This window comes from Mytilus trossulus, chromosome 2 (assembly GCF_036588685.1).
Source record: "Mytilus trossulus isolate FHL-02 chromosome 2, PNRI_Mtr1.1.1.hap1, whole genome shotgun sequence".
Taxonomy (NCBI): Eukaryota; Metazoa; Mollusca; class Bivalvia; order Mytilida; family Mytilidae; genus Mytilus; species Mytilus trossulus.
Window position 1 is genome coordinate 50370755 of NC_086374.1, and position 27644 is coordinate 50398398.

Sequence of the window (27644 nt, forward strand, 5' to 3'; positions counted from 1 at the left end):
TCAGTCTGATTTGTATCAACGATCTCATCCCATTGTTAAAAGTATAATGACAGTAATAAGAAAGAGTATGAAAAAAGTGAAACCATTGAACTATATTTTTCGCCTTTGGAGTACCCAGTCCTAATCTGGAGTAGTATAGTTTTTAAAGGAACATCAAAAACATGAATACGTAAAACTATTTACACACCAATTGTTGAACAATAATATTTACATGATTTATTATGTATCATTATTACTAGTATTATTTAGTACATATGAACGAATTAAGCAATAAAACTATAGATTTTAGTTTAATTAATCTAGCATACGTACATTGCTGTTATCAGAGACATATAATACATAATATAATATGTCTCTGCTGTTATTCATGTAACAATAACTCAATGTAACCGTACTAGCCTCACTGATAATTATTGATACATTCGCAATTAATCGGTTCCTTACCCAACTTTCCATTCCAGCAATTAGACTTCAATGTAACAATAGTATTTTTATTATTGTTACATTTCCATGTAACCGTAGCCAGTGCCAATTTTTTAAGGTGTATTTTATTGAACTGTGGTACAGCAATGCATTCAGAACTAAAAAAATCTTAAATATGATATATCGCACACTAAAACAATTTGAGTGGACAAACAAAAGATTATTCATGTTTTTATTATGATATGACACATATTAGTGACCGATCAAAACATTTTTTATATCATCATCAACGTCATTAGTATGTTATTATCCACACTACGTACGATCTTTGTGTCACGTGACACATCACGTTTTTGCCCACGTTTCAAATTGTAAACATTACGTAACCTCAGTTCATACGAAGAGAAGTTGTAAACGCATTTTTATAACGTTTTTAAAATATATTACGCAACTGGGTCAGAGAAACGAGTATCTCAGTAAGTATACATAATCATAATGGATACTTTTCAAAGAATTTTATATTTTGAAAATAGCAAACACTGGTTTGAATCGTTGATGTAAATAGACATTGTCTCTCATGTAAACAAGGGTCTTATACTTACAAATCCTTGATGTACATAAATTAACAATATTTTGTTGTTTTATATTGAAATTTACGACAATGTATAATGTTTTAAAATTACACATTGTCATTTAAATAAAAAATATACATTGAAATTAAAAATATACATTTAAATTTAATAAATACATTGACATTTGATAAATACATTGAAATTTAAAAAAACACATAACTTTAACCTGATGACATTTTTGATATGATGCCTGAAGGGAAAATGTGGACTATCAATGTCAATAAATATGGGTGTGACCTATCTAGGCTTTGTATAGTATATATACAAATCCTTTGTGTGACAAATTCCTGAAATATAATCAAAACATCTTGAATTACATGTAACCTGATTTAAAAGATCAATTTTTATACTGAAAAAACTTCTAAAAGTGTTAAAAAAAACTTAATAAGATCTTATAAATTACTATACAAATACTTGATATTAAAGGAATATTAATAAGGTCCATACACATGATACATGTTTATTGAGTAAAAAAGGAGTTCAGGGGCAGATCCAGACATTTTATAAAGGGGGTTCCAACCCAGGATAAAAGGGGTTCCAACACTATGTCACCATTCAGATGCATTGATCGTCCAAAAAAGGCGGGTTCCAACTCCCAGAATCTTTACTTTTGTATAAATACAATTTATGTTTGTGACAAACATAAATGTATCAATGCTAATTGTCAATGAAATGAACATCACTTGAATATTCATCATTAACAGGTTGAGAACAATCCCACAAATGAGACATATCCCCTCAATGTATGATGTAATGACTATCCCTTTATTTTAATTTATGAGGGGTATATATATTTTAAGTGATAAAAATATTTTTGTTAAAAACCACTTCTTATTACAAGATGGCACTTATATATATATATATATATATGTTATTTAAAGAGAACTATACATCTATCTGGTATTACATGTGCATGTGTTACACTTAATGAATATGTCAGAGACAATGGCTTTTTGTTAATTTTGATTTGACGGACACATATATATATATTTCTGTTTAACTGTCTTCAATATGCGTCACCAGTAAAACAATTTGCAACCAGTCTTTGTTGAATTGCCAATTAACGGTTGCAACTCTTCAGTAGGTCATTTTTTCCCCGATTTTAGTGCACTTATTAGCATGTCTTATCAATAAATAGGATTCATATTTCGTGAATATATAATAAAAGCAAATGTATTAAAACAAGCACGAAAAGCTAACAAAATTGACATGAACATTTCTGCATTTGGAGTAGCTGCTATATGTAGTTAAATGCATAGTTTATTTGAATCAGTTTATCACTGATGATGATGATTATTTTACATATCCCATAATCATGATAGAGGCCCATGTGGTACATTGTAAATTACTTATTAGTATCTTGCTGTACATGTTTCCTTTTTCAGGAATGTGAACTCAGATAAAAATATGTGCATATACATGTATATAGCTTTTTTATCGTTGAATTTTATTTGATTTGTAGGAAGATGTCGGGCCACAGTGCAACCAAGCTGTTGACTATAGGATGTATGATATTTGTGTGGGCTGTGATGATTGTTGTAAATGCTTTAGCAACAGTTAAAGTTGGTAGAGATATAGGTAAGATTTTACTTATGTTGTTGGGTAAATACCTTTACAATCCCTCACAAGTTAACCATAAATGTAGGTTGACATGTATATAGTATTATGATCAATGTAATCTATCATATTAAAAGACAGTGACACACACACAACACACAACATTTGACTACTTGTGGATTATTAGCACACATTATTTGATGTATATAAATTAGACTATAAATTGAAAGTCGGCCCTAGTATTGTATTGTACTGTACATTGTATATACATTTGTATATGGTATGCAATAAAGTCAATTAAATTGTACGTGTATGGTCGGACCATATGAGTATAATACTCGTTTGGTTATTAACAGGCCGGACCATATAGGTATTTTTTTTTCAAATTACATTATAAACGTAACAATACAAAAACTATCTCAAAAAGCAATGATGGTTACACGACAATGTATTAATTTTATAATTCAAAGACTACGTAAAAATTAAATATTGATGCCCTAGTTAGTTTGCATCGCTAATTTCATTCTTGCTTGATGTGACAGTTACTTCCACACGGTATCACAGCTTTTTTGCATTTACTAGTCCTTGTTGTGCACGATCCTTTTCATTTGCATCTTTTGTTTGCGAATGAAAAGTTAGCTTTTTTGCAGCTGCGTACAGTGATACCGAGGTCTTGCATGGGCCATTCCGATATATCTACCATGTTTTAAGAAGCTCTAGATCTCAAATATGGTAACACGACTGCAATACACCATATTCACAAGACAACTTAAATAAAATGTGTTACTTTCAATTGACTTCTCGTGTAACAGTTCATTAAGACATTTTTTTAAATATACTTTTAAGTCGACATATTGTCATTCACTCGTTATAACAAATCGGTAATAACCATCGGTAATGACCATCGACAATGACCATTGGTATAAAATGTGTTTATTATAGTTTTGGCAAGTTAATAAAATTAACTATTTGAAACTTTTTTTTTTTAGCCAATCTTTTTGTTATGATTATACAGATTAATATAAAATTACCTATATGATAGCGTCTTTTTAATGAACATTCATACAATATGAACAGTTGAGACGTATTTAAACTAAACTGTAACAGAGTGTTAATTACCAAGACCATACGCGTACGGTCGGGACCATATGAGTATATACCCATATGGTCATGACCATACGCATATGGTCCGGAACATATATATATTTATACAGTTTTGAAGTCAAATGTTGTTTGATTCAAAGTTTAAATGTTTGCTTTAAATTCTACTTTTAGGTTTATTTAAGAACACTACTGGTGACATAGCAGACAAATACTACACTCAAATAACACCAGCTGGATGGACATTCAGTATCTGGGGAGTCATCTACACATGGCAGGGGATCTTCATGGTATATGTATTGACAACCATTTGTAGAAAAGTCCGTAACCACTATCTTTACACGATGTCGGTACTTCCAGTGGCTGTGTATGGCATTTATATCGTCAACAACTTGGCAAACATTGCTTGGATCATTATATGGGATAGACAATATACAATTGCAGCACTCTGTGTCATTTTGATCACACCATTCACATTATATGTGTGTTTGTTTCTTTCATTTCGACAGCTCTACAGAAACTTGGCCTACTTATCTAAAAATGATGCCACCAAAGAAATATGGTTTATTCGATTTTTCATCCAGAATAGTTTAGCTTTTTATGCTGCTTGGGTAACAGTGGCATCACTGATAAATCTTGTTGTTGTTCTTGTTTATGATGCTGATGTGGAGCAGGAATTGGCTTGTACCATTACACTTGGAATCCTCTCTTTCGAAATTGTTGCATGGTTTATTATCGATAATTTTATTATTGACAAATATGTACGTTACACTTTCAGTCCATATATAGTCTTTTTTGTTGCCTTAATTGGATCTTTTACCAAGAATTATGATTTAGATGCAAGATATAGAATTTCTATCTTCTTGCTTGTATTGATGTGCACTGCAGGAGTTCTCCTTATTGTTAAGATTATCACTATAATTATTCGCTATTATAGATATCCAATTAGGTCTAATGTAGAATATGAAGCTACTTTCTAAAAGGAAAAAATATTACGGAAATGAATCCAAATCAACCAGAGAGTGCATGGCAGAGTTGATTTTTGATAACTATAGCATGACTTATGACATGTATGATAAAATATTAATTGCTTTTATAAGGTGCAAATGTATACTGTGTTCTACATATTACATCGTTTTTTTTTTCAATTTAATTATATAATGCCATGAATATACAATTTTTGTATTTCTGGATTATAGTAATTATACATACTCATACACAAATTTTATTTTACTTGATATTCAGTTTAAATTTTCTTTCAATTTGTTATACATGTATATTCTTTACTTAATAATCTTTTGAAAAAAAAGAAAATTGAAGAAAAAAAATTACTCGAGTAATTTATATAAAAAAAAATATCTGTCATTTAGTTTCATAATGAAAGAGAAATTTTAATTTTGTGATCAGATGAAAATTGCATGTGTATTTTACAGTACATGTACACTGCACTAACACATATGTGCATGTATATTTTCATCACATCCTTGTTTTGCTAATATGATAGTCATTGCTGGTACATGTATATGCTTAAGGAAATTATTATTTTTCTTTAAAGTTTCAAACAGCAAAATAAACTTGATCTTTTCATTTTGTTGTTGTGTAAGATTCTCTTCCTTTATAGCTTATTATCAAAAGTATTTTGAAAGAGAAAAGTTCTGAGATAAAAATAATCAGTGACTCACCATCATGCATAATCCAGGGTATTGTAACATTTACTATTAGGGTATTCAAATTTCCACCAGTAAACTTACAGTCACGTATAGATATAAGCTATACAAGCATTATTTACAAGCTAATGATCTGAATATAATTTTAATATTATATATTATATGATCTGAATATAATTCATTTCTTCTGTTTATTTGGTCCGTTTTTGGGGGCTTGGAAGTTTTATCGAATTTTATGTATTAATGTAATATAAATGTATACCTTGTATCTAGTTAGCCATGATGATGAATAAAGCTACCTCTTATAAAAGACTTGAGTCAGTAGGGTTATAGAATTTGTTTAACAAAAAGTTACATTAACTTTGGTGCTGAAATATACTTTTGGTTTTTATTATGAACAACATATAATATTGTACATAGTTATTTTTTTAAAGTGCAGTATACACAAGATGATGGAATATAAATACTTTTCAATTTAAAAATATCAGTTTGACTGCTGAAAAAGACTAATAAATTCAAGCAATGTCCCTCCGCCTTTAAGACCTAGCTAGAATACAATTAGAGAATGTATTTATCAGGACAACTACCCTGCTATCTCCTGCTTGCTTTATATCTCTGTGCGAAATTAATAAAAAGAGTAATTTTTAAATTCACCATCATATGTATACTGTATTTAGTCAGTTTTTGCTTGAAATGAACTCAGTAACTGATTGATACAATTCATATTGCCATTTTATTTGTGATACATGTATTGTATTTGATTTTGTTTAATCCAACATTATGTGGGAATTTTCTACACAGTTAGAACCTTTTGATACTATTGTTTTTCAAAAAATATTAAAAGTCAACCCAGTGGCTAAGAATCTCTAATGACATATTTTTGTAATGTCAATTCTGATGGGGAAAAATGTTACCTGCCAATTATATTTTTATATATTAAAGATAAGATAAATACTGTAAACCAACTTATTTTTGTGAGCGAATTATTTTACAAGTATGAAAATAAAGTACATATAAATAATCATGAACATGTGAAACTACATCAAGAAAATTAGAAAATCGTATAAGAATAAATCTCAGTGAAAAAAGAAATTGGGTATCATTTAAAAAAAAAAATTTGCCAGTTGGTTTACAGGAATATGTTTATTTTTTTATTTTGCATTTTTTACTTGACAAAATAGCCTTGTATGTACCTGTAGCAAAACATGATTTACATTTATATTCAGATAATAAACTTTTATAAAGTTTTCATGTTTGATTATTTTTTTTTTAATTTTGAAAGAAGACAAGAAACATGGTGTGTGATTTACATCCTTGAATTTCTATTTCATCCCTTGAATTACAGGTCAAACCAACATGAATCTTACAACGTGATTGCTTGCACAATTAACAAGTGATATATAAACTATGAGATAAGACTTGTCTACTCAGAAACAGAATAATAAGTCAACTGTTTATTGCCTAGCATAATTTACATGTAGATAAGATCTTTACTTGAAAATATTGCGTTTTTTAACTCAGCTAGCCCAAAGAGTCTAAAGAGCTATTAACATCACTTGGTGTTAGTCTTCCATAAACTTAAACATCAAAATTGATCACAAGCATCCTTTGTTAAAACAAATGTGTTATCCATCCTGCATGAAATTCACAATTTGGCAACTTGATAATAAGTTTTATAAATCCTAACAGTCAGATGTCTTTTTACAGGATTCATAATTCTTGAATGATGATTTTGAGTCCAATCCTGTCTATTTTGTGGCAGTAGATAGAAACTGCCAACCACAAAAATATTTACATGGTGGTCTGCATGGCTGAAATCATATAGACTTCCCTTATATGAGGTATTTCCCTTGAATGATGTTACAAACCCACATGGTTAAGTGAGCTATTCACATCCCTTTGCATCTGTCTTTGTATTTGTCCTTTTACCATTTGCAACAGCAACCATGAGCAGCAAAATGAAGAGCAAGACAAAATTGACAAGTGAGTTATCAGTTATTTTGATTAGGGGACAACATTCTCCCATTTTAATGTGATGAAAATAAACTAGAGAAGATTAATAGGAACAAAAAAGCAAACATGATAGGCAAGCTAAAGAGAGGATAAATATATCAAAAAGGGAACTTCAATATCATAATTCGGAAGTGAAATGACAACTCCACGACTAAGAAAGAAAATGACCAACTAGCAAACAATGTAGTCCGAGATTACTCTGCCCTGACATCCAACAGTTGTTTTGCCAGACAAGCTGGGGCCGTGGGACAAAACACAAAACAGCACAACACACTATTAAAAGACTGATCAACACACCCCCACCAAAGCTGGGGCCGTGGGACAAAACACAAAACAGCACAACACACTATTAAAAGACTGATCAACACACCCCCACCAAAGCTGGGGCCGTGGGACAAAACACAAAACAGCACAACACACTATTAAAAGACTGATCAACACACCCCCACCAAAGCTGGGGCCGTGGGACAAAACACAAAACAGCACAACACACTATTAAAAGACTGATCAACACACCCCCACCAAAAACTGGGAATGTTCTCAGGTGCTACACATGTGGCACCCATCTTAGCACTCAAGTTAGTACAAACCTGCTGATAAATCTTATTCGGGAGGTCACATTCTGGGGAAGAAGGATTGAATCTAGAACATAAAGGTCCCCAGAATTACTAGTGTAAAACCAATCAATCGGGAAAACCAACGGTATAATCTATATAAAAAAAAACATGAAACGAGAAACATTTTTAATTACATAAACAAATGACAACTACTGTACATTAGATTCCTGATTAAGGACAGGTGAAAACATTTGCAGCGGGATTAAATTTTTTAATGGTACCAAACCTTCTCCCTTTTTCTGAAACAATATTATTACATCACAACATAGAAAAACACGATAAAATTACAATTGATAGGCTTATATCAATCAATAAACGTTTATTAGCACACTATGAACGAATAAATTTGATCTGCGATATATAAATGCAAAAACATAGATAATACAAGAGTGCACACGCTGAATGTCTTGCCTTCTTTACTAATCATTGATATAATGTTGATAGTCCTAAATATAAAGCTTAATTACAACTGTCACATAGACTCAATATTAGCCAGGAAAATGAAACAATTATCAATGAACCATGAAAATGAGGTCAAGGTCAAATAAAACCTGCGCAACTGACATATATAGCTCATAAAATATTTCCATACACCAAATATAGTTGACCTATAATGCATATAGTACTGTAAACCAACTTATTTTCGCAAGCAATTTATTTTCGCGACTTTCGCGAGTAGAAAAATAACGCAAATATAAATCGTGGCGAATATGTCAATATTTGATCTTTCCTTAATAAACTTCATCAAGTAAATCAGATAATCGCGAAATAAAATAGCCGTGAAGTGGTCAAGAAAGGGTAAAACACGAAATAAAGTATCCGCGAAAATAAGTTGGTTTACAGTATTAGAAAAATAGACCAAAACTTAAAAAACTTAACTTTGACCACTGAACCATGAAAATGAGGTCAAGGTCTGATGACACCTATCAGCTAGACCTGTACACCTTACGATCATTCGATACAGTAAATATAGTAGACCTATTGCATATAGTATTAGAAAAATAGACCAAAACTCAAAAATTTAACTTTAACCTCTGAACTATGAAAATGAGGTCAAGGTCAGATGACACCTATCAGCTAGACATGTACACATTACAATCATACCATACACCAAATATAGTAGACCTATTGCATAAAGTATAAGAAAAAAAAGACCAAAACTAAAAAAAATAATTTGACCACTGAACCATGGAAATGAAGTCAAGATCAGATGACACCTATCAGCTAGACATGTACACCTTACGAGCATTACATACAGCAAATATAGTAGACCTATTGCATATAGTATTAAAAAATAGACCAAAACTAAAAAAATTAACTTTGACCTCTGAACTATGAAAATGAGGTCAAGGTCAGATGTCAGCTAGACATGTAGACCTTACAATCATACCATACACCAAATATAGTAGACCTCTTGCATAAAGTATTAGAAAAATAGACCAAAACTTAAAAATTTAACTTTGACCACTGAACCATGAAAATGAGGTCAAGGTCATATGACACCTATCAGCTAGACATGTACACCTAACGAGCATTCCATACAGCAAATATAGTAGACCTATTGCATATAGTATTAGAAAAATTGGCCAAAACTCCAAAAATTAACTTTGCCCTATGAACAATGAAAATGAGGTCAAGGTCAGATGACACCTGTCAGCTAGACATGCACATCTTACAGTCCTTCCATACCCGAATAATTTGCTTATAGTATCTGCGATATGGACTTGACCACCAAAACTTAACCTTGTTCACTGATCCATGAAATGAGGTCGAGGTCAAGTGAAAACTGTCTGACGGGCATGAGGACCTTGCAAGGTACGCACATACCAAATATAGTTATCCTATTACTTATAATAAGAGAAAAATTAACATTACAAAAAATGTTAACTTTTTTTTTTCAAGTAGTCACTGAACCTTGAAAATGAGGTCAAGGACTTTGGACATGTGACTGACGGAAAGTTCGTCATATAAGGCATCTATATACAAAGTATGAAGCATCCAGGTCTTCTACCTTCTAAAATACAAAGCTTTTAAGAAGTTAACTAACGCCGCCGTAGCCGCCTCCGGATCACTACCCTATGTCGAGCTTTCTGCAACAAAAGTTGCAGGCTTGACAAAAATTATAAGAGACAAACATTCAAGGCCATAAGCAAACAAACAAGTCCAAACAAAGCCATTACAAGACACCACCACGAAATATTTAACAATCCTTTGAAAATCGTCACTCTTGAAAAAAAAAAAAACGGTTTCATAAAATATACAGTCAGGTAAATGAAAAATAACTTTGTTATGGAAGAGTGTTTACAATTTTCTAACCGATTCGGTTTCTCTTCAAAAACAGAACTGTGCCTTAACAAAAAACAAACTTGCGCATATAGCTGCTTTAAACTTAAAATCATCTAGACGAAATACTATGTAATTTTAGCTAGTAAAATTAACTTTGATATTCTGTTTTAGAATTTTCATTCTTGACATATATTGCCTCAAACACATATGTACAAGTGATGCTGAGATGTAAGAGTAATTAAAATAATAATATTGAAAGTAGATCTGTCTGTGTGTCTGTCTGTCTATTCATCAGCCCTGTTCTTGCCATCCCACCCCTCTGAAACCATATCAAAATCAAATTTTATAGGTTACTGTTAAGGATGTGCAAAATGACAGGAAATTATGATTCAATTTTTATTCTTCTTAGACATGTTAGAGTTATGCTCCCTTTGAACTTAGAATTGTGGTATAAACGAATAACAACTTTGTTTCTTTATTGGAAATAACTATTCAAGGAACTGATTACGGTCCAGCATAACAGATTAATAGATATTATAATGGATCATTATGTCTCGACTGTGAACAGCTTACACGTACCTAATATAGTAATATGTGTCTGTCCGTCTGTGTCAAGTTATTTTTATACTATTGAACTCACGTTATCCAAACTTGGTATGCAGTTGCATCATGGGCTTCAATGATGTGTCATATCCAAAAGTCAGGTCACTTATAATGGTTGTACCATAGAACTTATGTAGACCAATGTTGTTATGCTGACACATGAGATTGGGGTGTATCATTTACAAAAGTAAGGTCACTCTGACTTTGAAATTGTCCTATGACGTCTGTGATAGTAAAAATATATAACAGTCGGCATTGCAAGCAAGAAACAGGGTTCTGCAGAACACTACACCTTTTTTTCACTATCAAGCTAAAAAATATTTCGTTATTGCAATGAAGACACATAGTTCTATGGACCCCCTTCACTTTTTATTCAATATTTATTTGGTCTGTGATCCAAAGCAATTTCATGTAATGTGCTAATGACACACATAAATCTCCGACCGAAATCAACACCAAAATTTTTTTACGGTCTCCCTGTCGACGCATTCGTTGTTGCTCCTTCTCCATCCTTCTGGAGTTCATGTGGTTATTTCAGGTGTGTGTGTGTGTGTGTGTGTGTGTGTGTGTGTTTGTTACCTTTAATAGATTTATGAGATTTGAACATCGTTGAACTTCTGTACTGTGAGGTTTCTTTTAAATCATTCATTATTTGTATTGTGGTATATTTTCAATGATGGTTTACATAAGGTGTTATTTTAAAAAGGTCAGCCATAGTTCAGTTGTGTTACAATTATCATATTAAATTGTTTCGATAGTTGCACCTCGCTGCTAGTACTAGCAGTTTAATTTATCTTTATTTTTGTTTTCCCAACTTGCGTATTGGATTTGATGAATGTTTCCATTTTTATTTTTCTAAGGGTTACCAGGTTGTAATTTCAATATGGATTTGCTACAGTTCGTTATCTGGCTTTCCTGTAGTAACGAGATTAAATATGTACAATGAATTATTAAATCGGCGTCTTTGTCAACATACTATCAACTACAAAAACCTTTTGGTTGGTGTCACTGTCAAATTATGCTATCAACTGCAACACCTTTTTTGTTGACCTCTTTGTTAGATATGTTTTATGTTTGTTTGAATTCTTTAATCAGATCTGATGTATGTTTAGTATTATAATTGTTAACAAAAATTTGGCGACTGGATTCCAATTATTGCCACATTTACCTCTTATGTGTTTTTGTGTTCACCAAATTTGGTCAATATTGCGGAAATATAAACGACTATCTTACAAGTGGGGTTCAGCTAGCTATAAACCCGTGTTTTTCTCCGGAAAATGTTTCATTGTACCAAGCCAGGAATATGATATGTGTTTTCACTCGTTCCGGTGGTTGGTAGCGGTTTTATTTTGCCACGGCCAGTTTATAGACTTCGATTTGTGAAATTTACTTGCAGTTTGGTATTGCTGTTTACTCTCCTCAAACAAAAATGTGTAATTTTCAAAATCGGTAAGTTCTGTTTTCATGGAAACTGGTAGTTTGATTTGAGGATAATGATAAATAAGTAACTGTTTTCTTTACTTTGTTACAATGTTTAGGTGTAATACAAGTTCGAAATACATATTCAAATGAATTGTGCTTTCAATACATGAAAATAATTTAGCTTACTGTAAAAAAAATAAGACAGAAAAAACTTTATTTTCCCCAAAATCTAAAGAAATCTACAAACGATTATTTTTTATACGTTATAGACAAATGTCCAAAAAAACAAATGCAAATATACAGATTATTGGTAGGGGCCTGTTCATGGAAGCAAAATAATTTGAAAAACGTTAGTTTCACTCCTTTTTAAGAAAATGAAAAACTACAACAATTGGTTGCCATGGAAACAAGAGTTGCGATAGTTGCAACTACTGTTTATCAACTTAATTTTTTGAACAAATTTGGAACTATGATAATATATATATATATTTTATCGAAATTTACTAGCAGTTTATGAAAAAGTCTGATGAAAAACGAAAATTTGAGGTCACAAAGTTTAGGACTGAAATTAAAGGGTTGTTATGGTGTCATCGTAACCATAGCAACCAAATGTACAACACAAATGTTACTGTTATTTTTTTTGTTAGTTTTCTATCAACATATAAAGCCCAGAGAAATCAATTTAACGAATATCTGTATCACTCGTATGATTCTTATTTTTTTCACTACTGAACTGGTTGTTTTTGGTGTATATCTGTCATATCTGTTTTTCATAAACTGTTTTGTTATAAATATGACCTTGATATTAGTTTACTCAAGTGAACTGTTAAGTATTTTTGATGTCGGGGCCTTTTACAGCAGTGTTTTTTTTCATTGCTGAATGTCGTTCGGTTGCCTATAATTGCTTACATGTACATCTACGTCAAGTCAGAAGACTGTAGGTCAGTGCATGGTTGTCGTTGGTTCATGTCTGTCATATTTGTTTTTCGTAAATTGTTTTGTAATAAATTACACCGTTAGTTTTCTCAATTGAATATGTATATAGTGTTGATGAGTTGACGGGGCCTTTTATATAGCCGACTATAAAGTGTTGGATTTTTCTCATTGTCGAAGGCCGTACGGTTGCTTATATTTGATTACATTCACTTCATTTGTACCTTTTTAACTTTAATATGTTGAAGAATGCAAGAAGGTACGTGATCAGGGAACTTTTTAAAAAAACAATCTGGAACTATTTACATGAATACATTTCATATAACGTTTTTTGTTTGTTTGTTATGCTATTTGTTTTAAATTTGTTCCAATCATGATCTCATTAGCAATGATACCACATCTCCTTACTTTTATCATAAGTAAATAGATGAAAATATGGGAGGTCACACTAACCGGCCTTTTCCCTTAAAGTGGTTGTGGTGGTGGTGAAGGGTGGTTGGTTTGTTGGTTTGGGGATGGGGGTATGCGAGCTTGGTCACATTTTTTAAAAAGTGTATTGTGTTATTAGGTTTGTGCCCCATTGGCGAATAAAGCATATCACATTTCAATAAGAAGTCAGTAATATTTTTCTGTTTAAAAGATAATACTAAATTAAAGAATCTTAAAAGTGGTTGACATATGCATCATTGAACCTTTGAATAAAATATACAAAGGCGTTGAATGTATGCTTTTCCATAATAAGGATGATCATATGTTCTTGTAAGTATATAAGTATGTTATGCTACAGGTTTTAATTTGTTCCATGCATGGTTTGTCATATATAAAATATTTAAACCTATTATTAAAATAGTTATGTGTAATAATTCAGTAATTTACATGCGATAAACATTTAAGAAATAATACAAAAGCACATGGAAAATGAGACGTCTGTTAGTACTTATATACGAATATTCGTGTGGATTAACGTGAAGACAAAACATATAGGACTTAAATAAACGTGGTGTAGCCTAGAATATTTGGGAATTAATTTTTTTCTGGATTTTACAACTGTATTTGAAAAACTGGTATGTCACTAAAGATTATTGAAAAAAAACAAGGACGTCTTGTCACTGATTTATATCTCTCATACTACCGTAATATTAACAAGAATTTGTACAGTCTTGATAGAGAGGTATTTTTTTGGGAGACAAGTTATGTCCGGAAACTATCCCGCAATTGTTTTTTTGCTATTTTACACAAAACTCAAGAACAAGAACAGAAAGATGCTGAAAACCCACTGGAAAACCTTTGCTCATTTTACGCTACTAAATTGCAGAGAAGAAAACCTCAAGGTCTTTTGAATATAAGTCTAATGTTCCCTTTCGATATGTCACAATATACAATAGACAATATTTATTAGCATAAACACATTTACATTAATGGTTATGGCCAGGGACGTATATAGAGTCCTTGTTATGGCATACAAAATTAAGACAATAAATTGACAATACTCAATAGTTAAATTGATTTTAATTATATTAGAGTGACAGTGGTAATCACAGCTAAGAAGAAAAAGACTATAAATATCAACAATTTATTAACCTGATGAACGGACTAGATCCCCCCTCCCCCCCCCCCTAAAAAAAAAAACCACACACACAAAAAAACCTACAGATACATAGATAAAAGTCTGGTAGCTGTGCTTGGTCTTGGACATGTTAGAGGATCACACATAATAATTTTCTAATTTATTTGATATGTGTGTCCCTGTAAGATTGAAGTCTATTTAACTTTAAAAAATGATTAAAATGTTCTCATATTAACATTTATAAATTTCTGTAAAGTTTTGAAAAGTAAGCTTCATATAAAGAATATTTTATATTTCTTTGAAACGAAATTTTATAAAAAGAAAAACTGACCACTCAAAATAAAAAAAACCCACTGTCTATGACCATGTACTGATGATGTACTTGTGATTGGTCTATGACCATATAGATGTGATTAATTCAAAGGTAAAATGAAGAAAACTGTGCCAAGAAATGTTATTTTTTTTTAAATTTTAAATGGTTTGAAAATAAGCTACTAAAAGTATAATTGTGTACTAGCCAAACTTCTAGACAGTTTTCTGTAAATCAAGTTTTCTTGAAAAAATCTTGGGGAGACAAAATTAAATAAAATGGCTTGAACACATATATGTCCATTTTTTGGAGGAATCAAGGATTTGTATACAAATACTTGGAGGGATCCTGAGATAATTTAGGATAAATGCAAATGAAATCCTATTCATATTGATATTGAATTAACAAAACTTGTTCAATTTAATCATCATTAATTGATTAGGATGTTGAAAGGGCAGTAGAAATAAACATGGCAAATCCATTTCACTCTGCAAACTTACATGTTTATTTATTTACCTGAAACTTATTTAAATTCAAAGGTGAATATTTACTTAAACATTGACTTTATTGATGTAAATAATTGCCATTATTGACATAACAACAGCTGTCTGTCAGACATATTTGATTTGAGTGCAGTCAGCTGTAAGTAAAACATTGATGCACAATTTCACAAACACAATACTCTGCAGACAGAACTTAGTGTAAATACTGCGACCTACCGCTGGCATGAAAATTGATCTCAATCACAGTGGATTGATTAAAGTTATAGGTGCTTGTACCCTTAGATAACACACATTGTAAAAAAGTATATACTAAAACTGCTCAAATTGTAAGCAGTGTCTCGTAACCTATAGAAAAAAGTTGACAAGAGTCTTACTTGTTTAATTCAAATTATTTTAAGTTTTTGTAGTTTCTGGTTAAAAATGATTATACTGATCAAAATGAGTTGGAGTTCATCTTAAGCTATTACACTTGAATGAAATTACTTACTTATTAGAAAATATTATAATTATACAATTCATCATTTATCACCACTTTGGATGTCATTCATTAATCATGTCTAGTAATCTTTTAAATCTCATGGAAAGTATGGCCTATTATTGCTTTGACATTATATACAGAATAAATACCAATTCTTTTGATTTGGTACAAAGATATACAATGAATTTGAATTTAACATATTGATTGGGTGGCTCTTCTTGACATTGACATACCCAACATCCCCCTTTTTGACCTTTTATTCTTAAGGAAAATAAACTATCCTCGAATTATGAATTTGGTACAATGAATGACTAGAATTCCAATTCATACTTACTGAACAAAATTACAACACCTAAAGGAGTGAATATATTTTTAAAAAATTAATGATTTATAAACCTTTTTATTGATAAGTCCTCCTTCAAACAAACTTTGAGTTGGTGTACAAAGGTATCCCTTTTTTTTTTTTGGCCATCTGTGTTTCTATTCATGTGCTTTGTCACTTCTACACTTCCTTAATTGTGTGAATGAAATTGATGAAACTTTCCATAGTTTTAGAATTTTCTACCTGAGAATGTCCATGCAATCAGATTGGACGATAGACTTCCCTAAATAGTTGACTAAAATTTACAAAAAGAAAAAACCTAGCACATCTGCCAGCTATATACAAATCAAAAGTGGAAGGCTTTTTAATTTTGTAAAAAAATTGCTTGATGATTGGTTCATGTATATTTTTAGTCAATAAGTGTATATAAAAGTCTATTAACTTGCAATAATTTATTTTTTTGTACTTCAGCTGTTTGTCCTGATTTTAGTTCCAGTAACCTTAAACTGTCAATGAATCTAAATTTTTCATGTAAATGGCAATTTACCATAATTCTGGAGGTATTGTCTTGTCACAAATAAGAGAGATGGAATAGTTGGATAAGCAACTAATGACATGATGAGTTTGGATCTTTGTCCTTTAAGACAACTTAATTAAACGCTCAATTGATCCTGAAAACTAGTATCAAAATTGTCTGTGTTTAACAATAGATGCTCTGATAACCTCATTAAAATACATGATCCATGTAATTCTCTTATTTTTATGATTGAAATATTTGGAATTTTTCCAGACCTTGTCATGAAATTATATAGTATCATAAATAATTCTCTTACTGTAAATTCAGATATTATTGCTAGGTTTTTATTATTGCTAAAAATGTGACAGGGGTACATGTATGAACACAATAATTCAAACTCTCATTTTGAAATTTTTTATATGAATTAAACAGTATTTTTCTCAATATCACAAAAAAATAAATCACATTTAAGTCTTACATATGATAGATGACAAAACCATATATTGGCAATGAGGACTGAAAAATAAAAAGATGGAATTGTACTAATTTTTTGATTTATTTTATGTTGGTCATAGGTTCAATCTGATCTACAACATTTTTTGCATGTTGGATCTGAAAAAATGCTTTGATATGGATGGATTAACTGAAAGATTTTTTAAAGAAAGAATTAGTGGACTGCTAATCTAAATTGCTTATAATTTAAATCTTAGAACAACCTGTCCTCTCTAAATAAAACATGAAGGTTAACAAACATTAAAATTAAAACAATAATTTTTATTGCTTTTATGGTGTGTGATATCTACATACATACTTTTTATGCCCCACCTACGATAGTAGAGGGGCATTATGTTTTCTGGTCTGTGCGTCCGTTCATCCGTTCGTCTGTTCGTCCGACCGTTTGTCCGTCCGTCTGTCCCTCTTCAGGTTAAAAGTTTTTGGTCAAGGTAGTTTTTGATGAAGTTGAAGTCCAATCAACTTGAAACTTAGTATACATGTGCCCTATGATATGATCTTTCTAATTTAATTGCCAAATTAGAGTTTTGACCCCAATTTTACGATTCACTGAACATAGAAAATGATAGTGCAAATTTCAGGTTAAAGTTTTTGGTCAAGGTAGTTTTTGATAAAGTAGAAGTCCAATCAACTTGAAACTTAGTATACTTGTTCCCTTTGATAAGATCATTCTAATTTTGAAAACCAAATTAGAGAATTTATTCCAATTTCACGGTCCACTAAACAAAGAAAATGATAGTGCGAGTGGGGCATCCATGTACTGTGGACACATTCTTGTTATTAATAAATATTACATTGTAATGGGACAATTTCAAAAACCAAGTGCCACATACAACCAAAAAGAATCTTTGAGGTAAAAAAAATAGATTTAAAAATTGACAAGAGCCTATGCAATAGATCAAGCCCTAAATAACTTACGGTAGAGAAATTGAGAACTGACCTCAATCCTCGAAGTTACAAAACATGACCTCCATTTTCACTGAACTAGTATACGTCTTTTTAGCATATTGTACTTTAGGGGCCAGCTGAAGCCCACCTCTGGGTGTTGGATTTTCTTGCTGTGTTGAAGACCTATTGGTGTCTTTTTGCCATGTTCAGTTCTTTGGTCATGTTGTTGACACATTCCTAATTTCCACCAAAATGGACATGTTTCTTTGTATACTTCTATTCTTGGTTTTTATGCCCATGCCGTAATGGAGGGGGCATTAAGTTATAACCTTGTCCATCTGTACATGCGTAGATCCCAAATTGGTTTCTGTTCTCATAACTTTAGTTTGCTTCAACCAAATGTTATGAAACTGATACAAAATGCTTATTTCCACAAAATTTAGATCAAGTTTGAATTTTGATTGCATCATGCTCTTTTACAAATGAAAAAAATGCTGAATTTTTGGTTTCCATTCCCTAACTTTAGTTTGCCTCAACCAAATGTTATTAAACTTATACACAATGCTTATTACCACAAAATACAGATCAAGTTTGAATTTTGATGGTGTCACTTCAACTGTTCTAGAGTAATGCCCCTTTACAAATGGAAAAATAGAAATTTAATATCTGTTCCAAAAATATCAATGATGTAATTGTTAAAAGTAATTTTTAAAATTGGAGTTATCTTCCATTGTCCATAATTGTCCATAATTGTAGTTGAATCAACTTCAATCAATGCTTTTTATATATAATTCAATGTTCACTGAAAACATTATAACTATCTTTACGGTTTGGTGCTAATAAGCACTTTGATTAATTTTCTTCAGTTTTTTCCCTTTATAATTTAATATGATATGCAAAGGGGCCTGGGGGGGGGGGGGGGGGGTTTATCAGTGTCCAATGGACACATTCCCCATTTATATTTTATTTAAGTTAATTCTCATGTACTTGTAAACTAATAACCATCAGTGAAAAAAACAGTGTCTTCTTTAATTTAACTGTCAAACAGTCTAGCAAATATTGGGAGGATCTTTGGTACATACTCGTACATGTTGTGTAAATTTATTATCGTTATGGTGTGTTCTGGTTGACTTTACAGAATATGCACTACATAAGGTCATGGGAAATAGAAACTTCCTGTCCTTTTATCATCCTCCCTTGCATAAAATAGACTTAAATTTGTCATTTAATATGTAATGAGCAATTATAGATCACAAACTTGATTAGAATTTCATTCATGAAAATGACTAATGTTTGTTGAATTGTTTTATATTAGAATATCAAGTGTAAATGGAGTTCAGGTTTAAAAAAATAAATTAAAAAAAATGTTATATAAATAATAGATACAGTAGCTATGTTGTATGTACATGATGTAAGTTGGAAGGTATTTCCCACAGTTATTTCAATTGCTATGATTGACAGCTAATTTAGTATGATGTGCTTTAATGGAGGCTTTGAACGTGCGATATTGTTCATACAATTACAAGGGTCTACATTGAAAAAGGAGTAAATGTCTTATAGTTTTGGAGTTGCTGGGTTGCTGTCTCATTCAATGGTACATACTCCATGTCTCCTTAATTCATGTCTCTCTCTGTTAGATTGAGAGTTATATATTTGTCTGTTCTTGCTATTTAGATTTAATAACCAAACACTCTTGCAAGACATATGTTACTCACTCTTCAGGACAGGGGCAGATCCAGACATTTTCAAAGGGGGTGGGTGGTGGTGTTCCTTACCCAGGACAAAGGGGGGAGGTCCAACTAATTGTCCCCATTCAAAGGCATTGATCGTCCAAAAAAAGGGGGTTCCAATTTTATTATTTATGATAATTGTAACAAGGGTTAAAAAAATCAAGATTAAAATACAATAATAGACAAAGTTGTTTCATATTTGTTCAGACTTAATGTAACATATTTCTCATATTGATGTTTGTTTTATATATAAATATACATCAAATATTTATCGTTTGAATGGACAATTGTCTATAATGGGTTTTAAGCATGCTGAGTACAAATGACAATAAATGATGAGCATTGTGTAAAAACATTTCTTGACCACTCATATTCAACAATGTATTATAGATTTCCATTGTATATATATAGGAAATTAATTGATTTAAAGTTTTTTGGACAACATCCAATGTTGATTGAAATACTCTACTATAAATTATGTGGTCATTTTGGTATCCAATTTCAATACATAACCATGAACTGATGAACTCTGGTTGGAAATGTATTCTAAACATCCCCTTATACAAGCTAGCACTCCTAGCAAGGTTTTAAATACATGAAATAGTTCTAGATTATTGCATTTCTTACTTGATATGATTTTGCCTTAGATAACAACAGTATGTAGTATTGACTTATTTGACCTTAAGTATCATCATATTTCCAAACAGTACTGTGGTTCATAAAATGGGATGTGATGTAGTTAGTTAAGTGTTACCCAACAACACATTTAAAGAAGAAAAACCCATCTGCCCATGTCCAGGAGTGGATCAAGCCAATTTTAAAAGGGGTTCCCAAGATAGAAAAAAAAGGGGGGTCCAACTATATGTCTCTTTTCAAATGCATTATTAGTCCCAAATAAGGAGGGTTGCAACTCACAGACCCTCATGATCACCCCCCCCCCCCCCACTACATGTCTATTGGGGACATTAAATCTTCAATCAATGTATTTAAAAGGTTCTACACATATATATATGTTTATTATGTAAGTTCTTAAAATCCCTAAGTCATGACATGTTGAATCAATCACTTTTGGAATGTTGTACAACATTATTTTTATACTTCTACAATAAACTTTCATTGCTTTATCTAGTTATGAAAATATTTTTATTGGAAATTTTTGTCATTAGCCTACAAATTAGTTTTCCTTTTGAATAAGAGGCAAAGATCAAATGTCTATAAATGCCAAATTTTTGTTTTCATTTGACACACATATTTGAAAATCTATTTCTGAAAGTTGTTCTATGTTTCATAAAGGGGATATAATATGTTTAAAGAAAATGGGTAATCCTGACATAAGCATTACTTATTACACAGTATTGTGATATACTAATACCAAATGTGTGAAACAGAAATAACAATACAACAGATTATGACATTATATGAAATAATAGAATGTAATAAGCATGATAAGTGTTGTTAAATACACTACTTTGTGTGTTATATTCAAAATAGTTTTAGAAAATTGGGGTAAGTTTGCTCGATTGTCTATGTAGGAAATGGTTTATATATGTCCTTGTGTTTGTTTTTAAACAAATTACCATCATAAAAATGCACATTTAGTAAGAAATATATGTACCACAAATCTGTAGAAACTCAGATTGACATTCTAGTGTTTATGTAGGTTCATCTGATGAGTTAATTCAAGCCCTTTTCAATGCTTTTATAGTTTTGTCTTGTGTTGTGCTGTAACATTACTGTCCCATGTTTGAACAGGGAGGGGGTTGGTTGCTTGTAAACATGTTTAACCATTAGCCACATTCTGTATATGACTGTCTCATGTCTGGTGCTTGTAATTTGTTGTTGTTATTTGCTGCTTTATATCATGTTTGTTTTCTGTTTATTGCTTTGCAGGCTGTTACTTTTCTTGTTTGAATTATTTTACATTTTATGATGTCAGGGTTTTTTGATTGCATGCTATGCTGTATGGCTTTTGCTCTCTCTTAAAGGCCATGCAGTACCCTAAAGTCATTAAAAGGTCTCTGGTTGATAGTTGACTAATTGGCAAGCTCTGATGGATTTCATTGGGAATCATACCACATCTCTTTATTTTCCATTTAAAGTCAAGAATATAGCCTGCTTTGGCAATTTAGATTAGTTTTAAACTTGCCTATCATAACATTAAGGTCAATTGTTTTCTCTGGGCAATCCGGCTTCCCCCACCAACGAAAACTGGCTGCCAAGAAAAAGCCCATAAGTGGAGCTTAAAAGTGGCGTTAAAAAACTAACAATCAATTAATCAACCTTAATTGATAAGAGTTACATTTTAAGAAAATTATTTTTGTTGATAAGTGTACAAATACTTTGAATTTTGAGAAAATAATATATATTTATATATACATGATAAAACATTTCAAATTTATGTATTTTAAGTATAAATTGTGAGTTCAGAAATTATTGCTATATTAAAGAATGAACAAAAAATTGAGATTTAAATTATATGTAATTTCAGGAAAATTTTCATACAGATTGTATTCGAAAATGCGAGTTCTTATTATTGTGATACTCACACAATCGCATTATTTGCATTAAAAAAAAAAACTTTCTGAATTTACAGGAATTTAAGATATGAATAAAAGTATATATGTTAGGTAAATGTCAATAAGAAACTGTAACCGTACAGGTCAACTAAAGGTCTTCCACTTCAGACCAATGTCTACACAATTAGTCAAGCTTTAAATATCCCTGATTCCAAAAACATTGTTAGTATTAAAATATAAATATCTACCAAAACACCAAACTCCTTAAAGGACAGATTACCGGATGAAAATTTGACGGACTCAATGTATTTTTTTTGTCACTTTTAAGACATACACTTTTTTCTTGACTATTGGAATTACAAAAGTTACTCAGAAGGACATACAAAAAATTACTTCAGAAAAAAACCCACTTTTAACTCTGAAATAATGAGGGTAAAATGGACAATAAAAACACAGATACAGGAAATTTAAGTCATGTTGACCCATTGTTGAACTGGTATGAAAAGGCCTTTGAAAAGGGAAATAAAACATTTAAAAAGGACCATTGATTTATTTCAAAAGTGGCAAAAGTATTTTTCTAACTATTATGTAGTGTTAGGGGGGAAGGTGTTAAAGTTTATTTGATCACAGCATTTAAAATAAAAATGAATTGTATAAAATTTAAATAAATCTTAAATAGAAATAATTTGATAGTGTGATTTTCATTAAGAATGCGTGAGAATGTATTTCCCTATCATAGCACATTTGATTTAGATCATTACATAATCATCTGTTAAACTTACATTAATGTATTGTTGTCATACAATAATTCAATATTGCCTAAATCTAGTTGTAACAAAAGGCCAATCTCTTTTATTTTACCTGACGATTTTAATAGAATGTACACTTCAAAAGTATTAAGGAGATTAGCTTCCATGTAAAGGTAACCTGTCCATTTACAGATTTATTTACATTTTTCTATGTCGTGCTCTTTTATACTTGTTTAAATGACCGAGGAATTAGCATCATAATGAATGTCTAATGCCTTACTGTTATTCTGTGATAAAAGAAGTGCTGTTGAGAGTCGAATATCAGTTAATGCTTGAGTGATTCCCCTTTAATAGGTATATCAATACCCGGGATTTACAGTGATGACACAATTCAGGCTGTTGACATTTGAAAAAAAGTATTTTTGATCATCCACGGATGCATAACAGAACAGCCGTTGTAGATTTCATTTAATAGTTCAATTATATAATATTTGTAGGATTACAAAAGCAAAATTGGAAATGTACGTTACTGTTATTGATTGTAAGTTTTTGTTTTCAAACATTTGAGAATTCACATATTTTTTCTAACTTTAAAATACTGCTTCAGTGATTTTCTTCTTGTGAGCTAATAGAATATGCATTTCTATTACAGAAAACATGGGTTGTTGGTAGTTTATGACTGATAACATTATCTTTAGATTTTATAATTGAAATTGTTTGTTTGAAATTTATCATTTTAAAATCTTTTTTGTCATACTAACTGTTGCAGAATTATTGGACAAAAGGCATTTTATATTGAAAACTTTTGTCAAATTTTATTCAGTATAAGACTCTGTTTCAAAAATTGATGTAGAGTTGTAATTGTGTTACATGATCTTTACAGGTACATGTATTATATCTCAAACCATTAATTTTATAATTCATGCAATTTTGCACTAAAATGAAAATCATGTTTTGATATATGGATTCAAACTTTAGGGTGTTCGAATGAAGAATGAGTTTGAAATATACTCACTCTTCAATTCTCTTTGCCTTACTAAAACGTTATAGAAAAATTGATTCATATTCAAAATGATTTGTATTGAGCAAGAATTGAAAATTTCCTGAATTTAATTTTTGTGAAATGTTACGGCCAATTATAGGTAAGATGCTTAGTCTTCAATTTAGATTGGTAAAATTGCTTGGAGCAGGATTTATTAATTTCTCAATTTGCATTGATCAAATATCAGTTAGGTTTCTTGATTTTTATTTCAATGAATATAAAAAGGTAGACTGTGAAGTCTTGATTTGTAACTTTAATATGCAAAGAAACATAGACTCAAAACCATATAATAATAATGTTAGTTTCATTTATGGTATTAAAATCTTCAAAAAGATGCATTTGAGAAATTCTGTAAATTCATTGCCGTACATTTTTTTCCTCAACTCAAACTCAATGCAGTAGCAGATCCAGAAATTTTCATAAGTGGGTGCCCACTGCCTGCCTGAGAAGGGCCTGCTCCAGTCATGCTTCATTGATTCCCTATATAATCATCTAATTTATTCCCCAAAAAGGGGGGACCCCCTGGTTCCCCTCTGAATCAGCCTCTTCAATGTTGCTTGATGCCAAGAGTTTTACATTAGTTTCTTTAACTTTTTAGTGTTGTGGGTTGGACATTTTCAGGTGCACCTCAATATCAAAAGTACACCTGTATAGTTCAAACATATCTATTGCTTTAAGATTGATTATATAGATCATTGAAGAAAATCATAGAATAATTAAAAGTTTTTTGAAAAATTACTTCAAACACATATAAAGTGATGATTACAGCTGAAATTCTATTTGAAACATCTGTAACCATTCAAAAAACATATGAGGATCTTCTGATGGTACAGGTGTTTGTTTGTCTTGTAACAGAACTTGTAAATTATCTCTCACATTTGTTTTGAAAAATTTACAAATTAAATTATATTTATTATCCTAAAAAGTTAGTGTTTTTATTCAATTAGTTCTTTTGAAAATTTTCTAGTCATTTTAAACATACAGGTTTATATGGTAAACTTTTACTAGATTAAAAACATGATTGTAGCATCTTTTGTTAAGGGTTTAGGGAAAGGTGTAAGTAAGTAAGTAAGTCCATTTTAGTATAGACAAACTCTGTATGACAGACTCAGTAAAAAAATATGTAAAAAAACAACAACAAAAACAAAACAAGAAGCCTGATTTACAGTATGAAGTTTTATGTCACTTGTGAATTTTATATGATTGTATTAGAATTAAAATCAATACAAAATGAAAGAACACTGAACATTTGAATGAATAAAAACTAATATTTTATAACTATATACTGTGGACTCATTATTATTCATTGAATACCAATTTTTGTGGATTTCGTGGTTAATTATTAACCAAAAATTAAATTCAATAAAGTATAACAAATTCTCTTCAGGCTTGTATGCAGACTTTGGAAAAAGCATGAAATCAAATATCTACGAACATACAATATTTTCTCAATCCAGGTAAATTAGTACCCACAAAATAAAGTGAATCCAAAGTTAAAACAAATTATTAAGAAGGACACTTTTTAAATATAGATTTAAAATTATTTTAGGTCATGCTTGTTAAATAAAAAATATTGGACCATGTTTGCTGATTAAACAAATTGCGATTTAAATCAGTTTGCTTAATTTTATGTAAAGAAATGGATGGAATATGCTTGTATGTAAAATATCAATATTTTGTTTGGATTATATTTCATTGAAATCTTATTTTTGAAAAAAGCTTACCCTTCTTTTTAGGTCAACAGGGTAATGTCTGATATTGTATTTAACCTGGTAAGTCTTCTTGGTCTTTTTGTAGTCCTTTTGCCGATTAAAAGGTCAATAATTTCATTAGCACTCCCAAGATCAAGAAAAATAAGAATCTAAACATATTTCTTTTTAAAATATGTTGTACAACTATTAACTTTCACAATTTTGAATTGATTATTAAAAATTGACAAAATTCTATGCATTTTTCTCAAAAATAAGAAGGACCTTTTCATGATGACATATCAGCATTAGTTTTGATGTCATTGATTAAAAAAAAAACTAATGTTTTTGAAACAAATGAAAATTTTAAATCAAAAGCTTAAGTTTAACTTAAATTTCGACAGACAAACAGAAGACAGAATATTGTATTATAGTGTCACATACCAATACTGAACAATATCATACATTATAATACAAGTATAAAAATACAAATAACAATTTAGAACAAGAAGGATTCCTATAGCACATTGAACTTTCCAAGAATTTCCTCCAGAACATATAACTCAGTCTTATTGCAGATATAATTACTTGTTTGTTTCAATATAGCAAATGCCCATTGTTTATATTTTATGGGATTTGAAATGTGCATTGTCTTTAATGCTCTAATGAACAAGAGCACATTTATTTGTTATCACCTTTTTAAACAATTTCCTTGACTTTTTATGCTGAAGATACTTCTAAATTAATGTTCATGTGAAAGTGTTGAATTATAACTTTTTCATCTGCAACAACACCATAAAACATCATCAGAGACTGATTATACCAATTTTATTGTGTTATAAATCTCTTTTCAATACTAATGTGTTTTTTCTTGTTTAATCTGTGTGTCTAATCTAGAATGGGCAGCACAAAATTTTAAAACATTTTTGAGTTTAAAAATATCAATTGTAAATTAACTCACTTTTGTGAATGTTTTATTTCCAATTACTTTAATGAGTAGAAAAAAGAACACATATATAGTCTTAAATATATAAAACTTGAATCTTGCCTCATATTGATCCATATTTAAAGTGGGTCTCATTGGGGTCTAATGGTGACGCAGGATTGCCGATTTTATGTAAGCGCGACACGTGAAAATCAAATAACTGTGTCATGAAAACGGGAAATGAGGTCTAGAGGGACCCGGGAAATGACAATAATATTACAATTGCTTACGTCCATAGTGTAAGCGGGATACGGGAATCTGACAAAAGTAAGCGGGATCCGGGATCGGAACCCCCCAATGAGACCCCCTTTAAAGAAAGTTAGAACAATGGGAAAATAAATTTGTGCAAGGTGACATATGGAATATGTAACTCTTCCTTATTAAAGGCAAACACAGAGTTGCCACTAGTATGGGTCACTCTTTTTGGATGTCAAATATATCAGTGGGATGGGATTTCATTGAGGTATTAAAATAACAATGGGTCGGAATTTATATGTCAATGGTTCATTTTGTTCATTTTCTGTAAAGAAGCCTGAAAAAACTGTGTCTTGACCTTATTTTCTATTAATGATACTGTATGTT

General features: G+C 30.8%; 2 protein-coding genes across 23 annotated transcripts in view; both read left to right on the forward strand.

Annotated features, from left to right (window-relative positions):
• Nucleotides 1-730: 730 nt before the first annotated feature.
• On the forward strand, nucleotides 731-6627 carry LOC134707503 (uncharacterized). The gene is made up of 3 exons (XM_063567283.1): nucleotides 731-899; nucleotides 2518-2633; nucleotides 3888-6627. Exons 2-3 carry the CDS (start codon nucleotides 2522-2524, stop codon nucleotides 4691-4693), a joined length of 918 nt encoding a protein of 305 aa, XP_063423353.1. The 5' UTR covers nucleotides 731-899; nucleotides 2518-2521; the 3' UTR covers nucleotides 4694-6627.
• A 7515-nt stretch (nucleotides 6628-14142) lies between these two features.
• The window catches only part of LOC134707504 (thrombospondin type-1 domain-containing protein 7B-like), a 163356-nt gene continuing 149854 nt past the window's right edge, over nucleotides 14143-27644 (forward strand). For 9 of the 22 annotated variants that reach the window (XM_063567304.1, XM_063567307.1, XM_063567287.1 and 6 more), the window contains exon 1: nucleotides 23593-23888. The gene's annotated coding sequence lies outside the window, so the exon portion shown is untranslated. Of the gene's footprint in view, nucleotides 14319-14490; nucleotides 14586-21503; nucleotides 21589-23427; nucleotides 23521-23591; nucleotides 23889-27644 lie in introns of those variants that run through there. The other 13 variants (XM_063567290.1, XM_063567297.1, XM_063567301.1 and 10 more) reach the window with 6 other exon arrangements.

Excerpts from the sequence above, each read along its gene's own strand:
- LOC134707503 (XM_063567283.1), top strand. The coding sequence starts at position 2,522 with ATGTCGGGCCACAGTGCAACCAAGCTGTTGACTATAGGATGTATGATA. Across the intron at positions 2,634-3,887 it reads TAAAGTTGGTAGAGATATAG|GTTTATTTAAGAACACTACT; the intron begins GTAAGATTTTAC and ends TTCTACTTTTAG.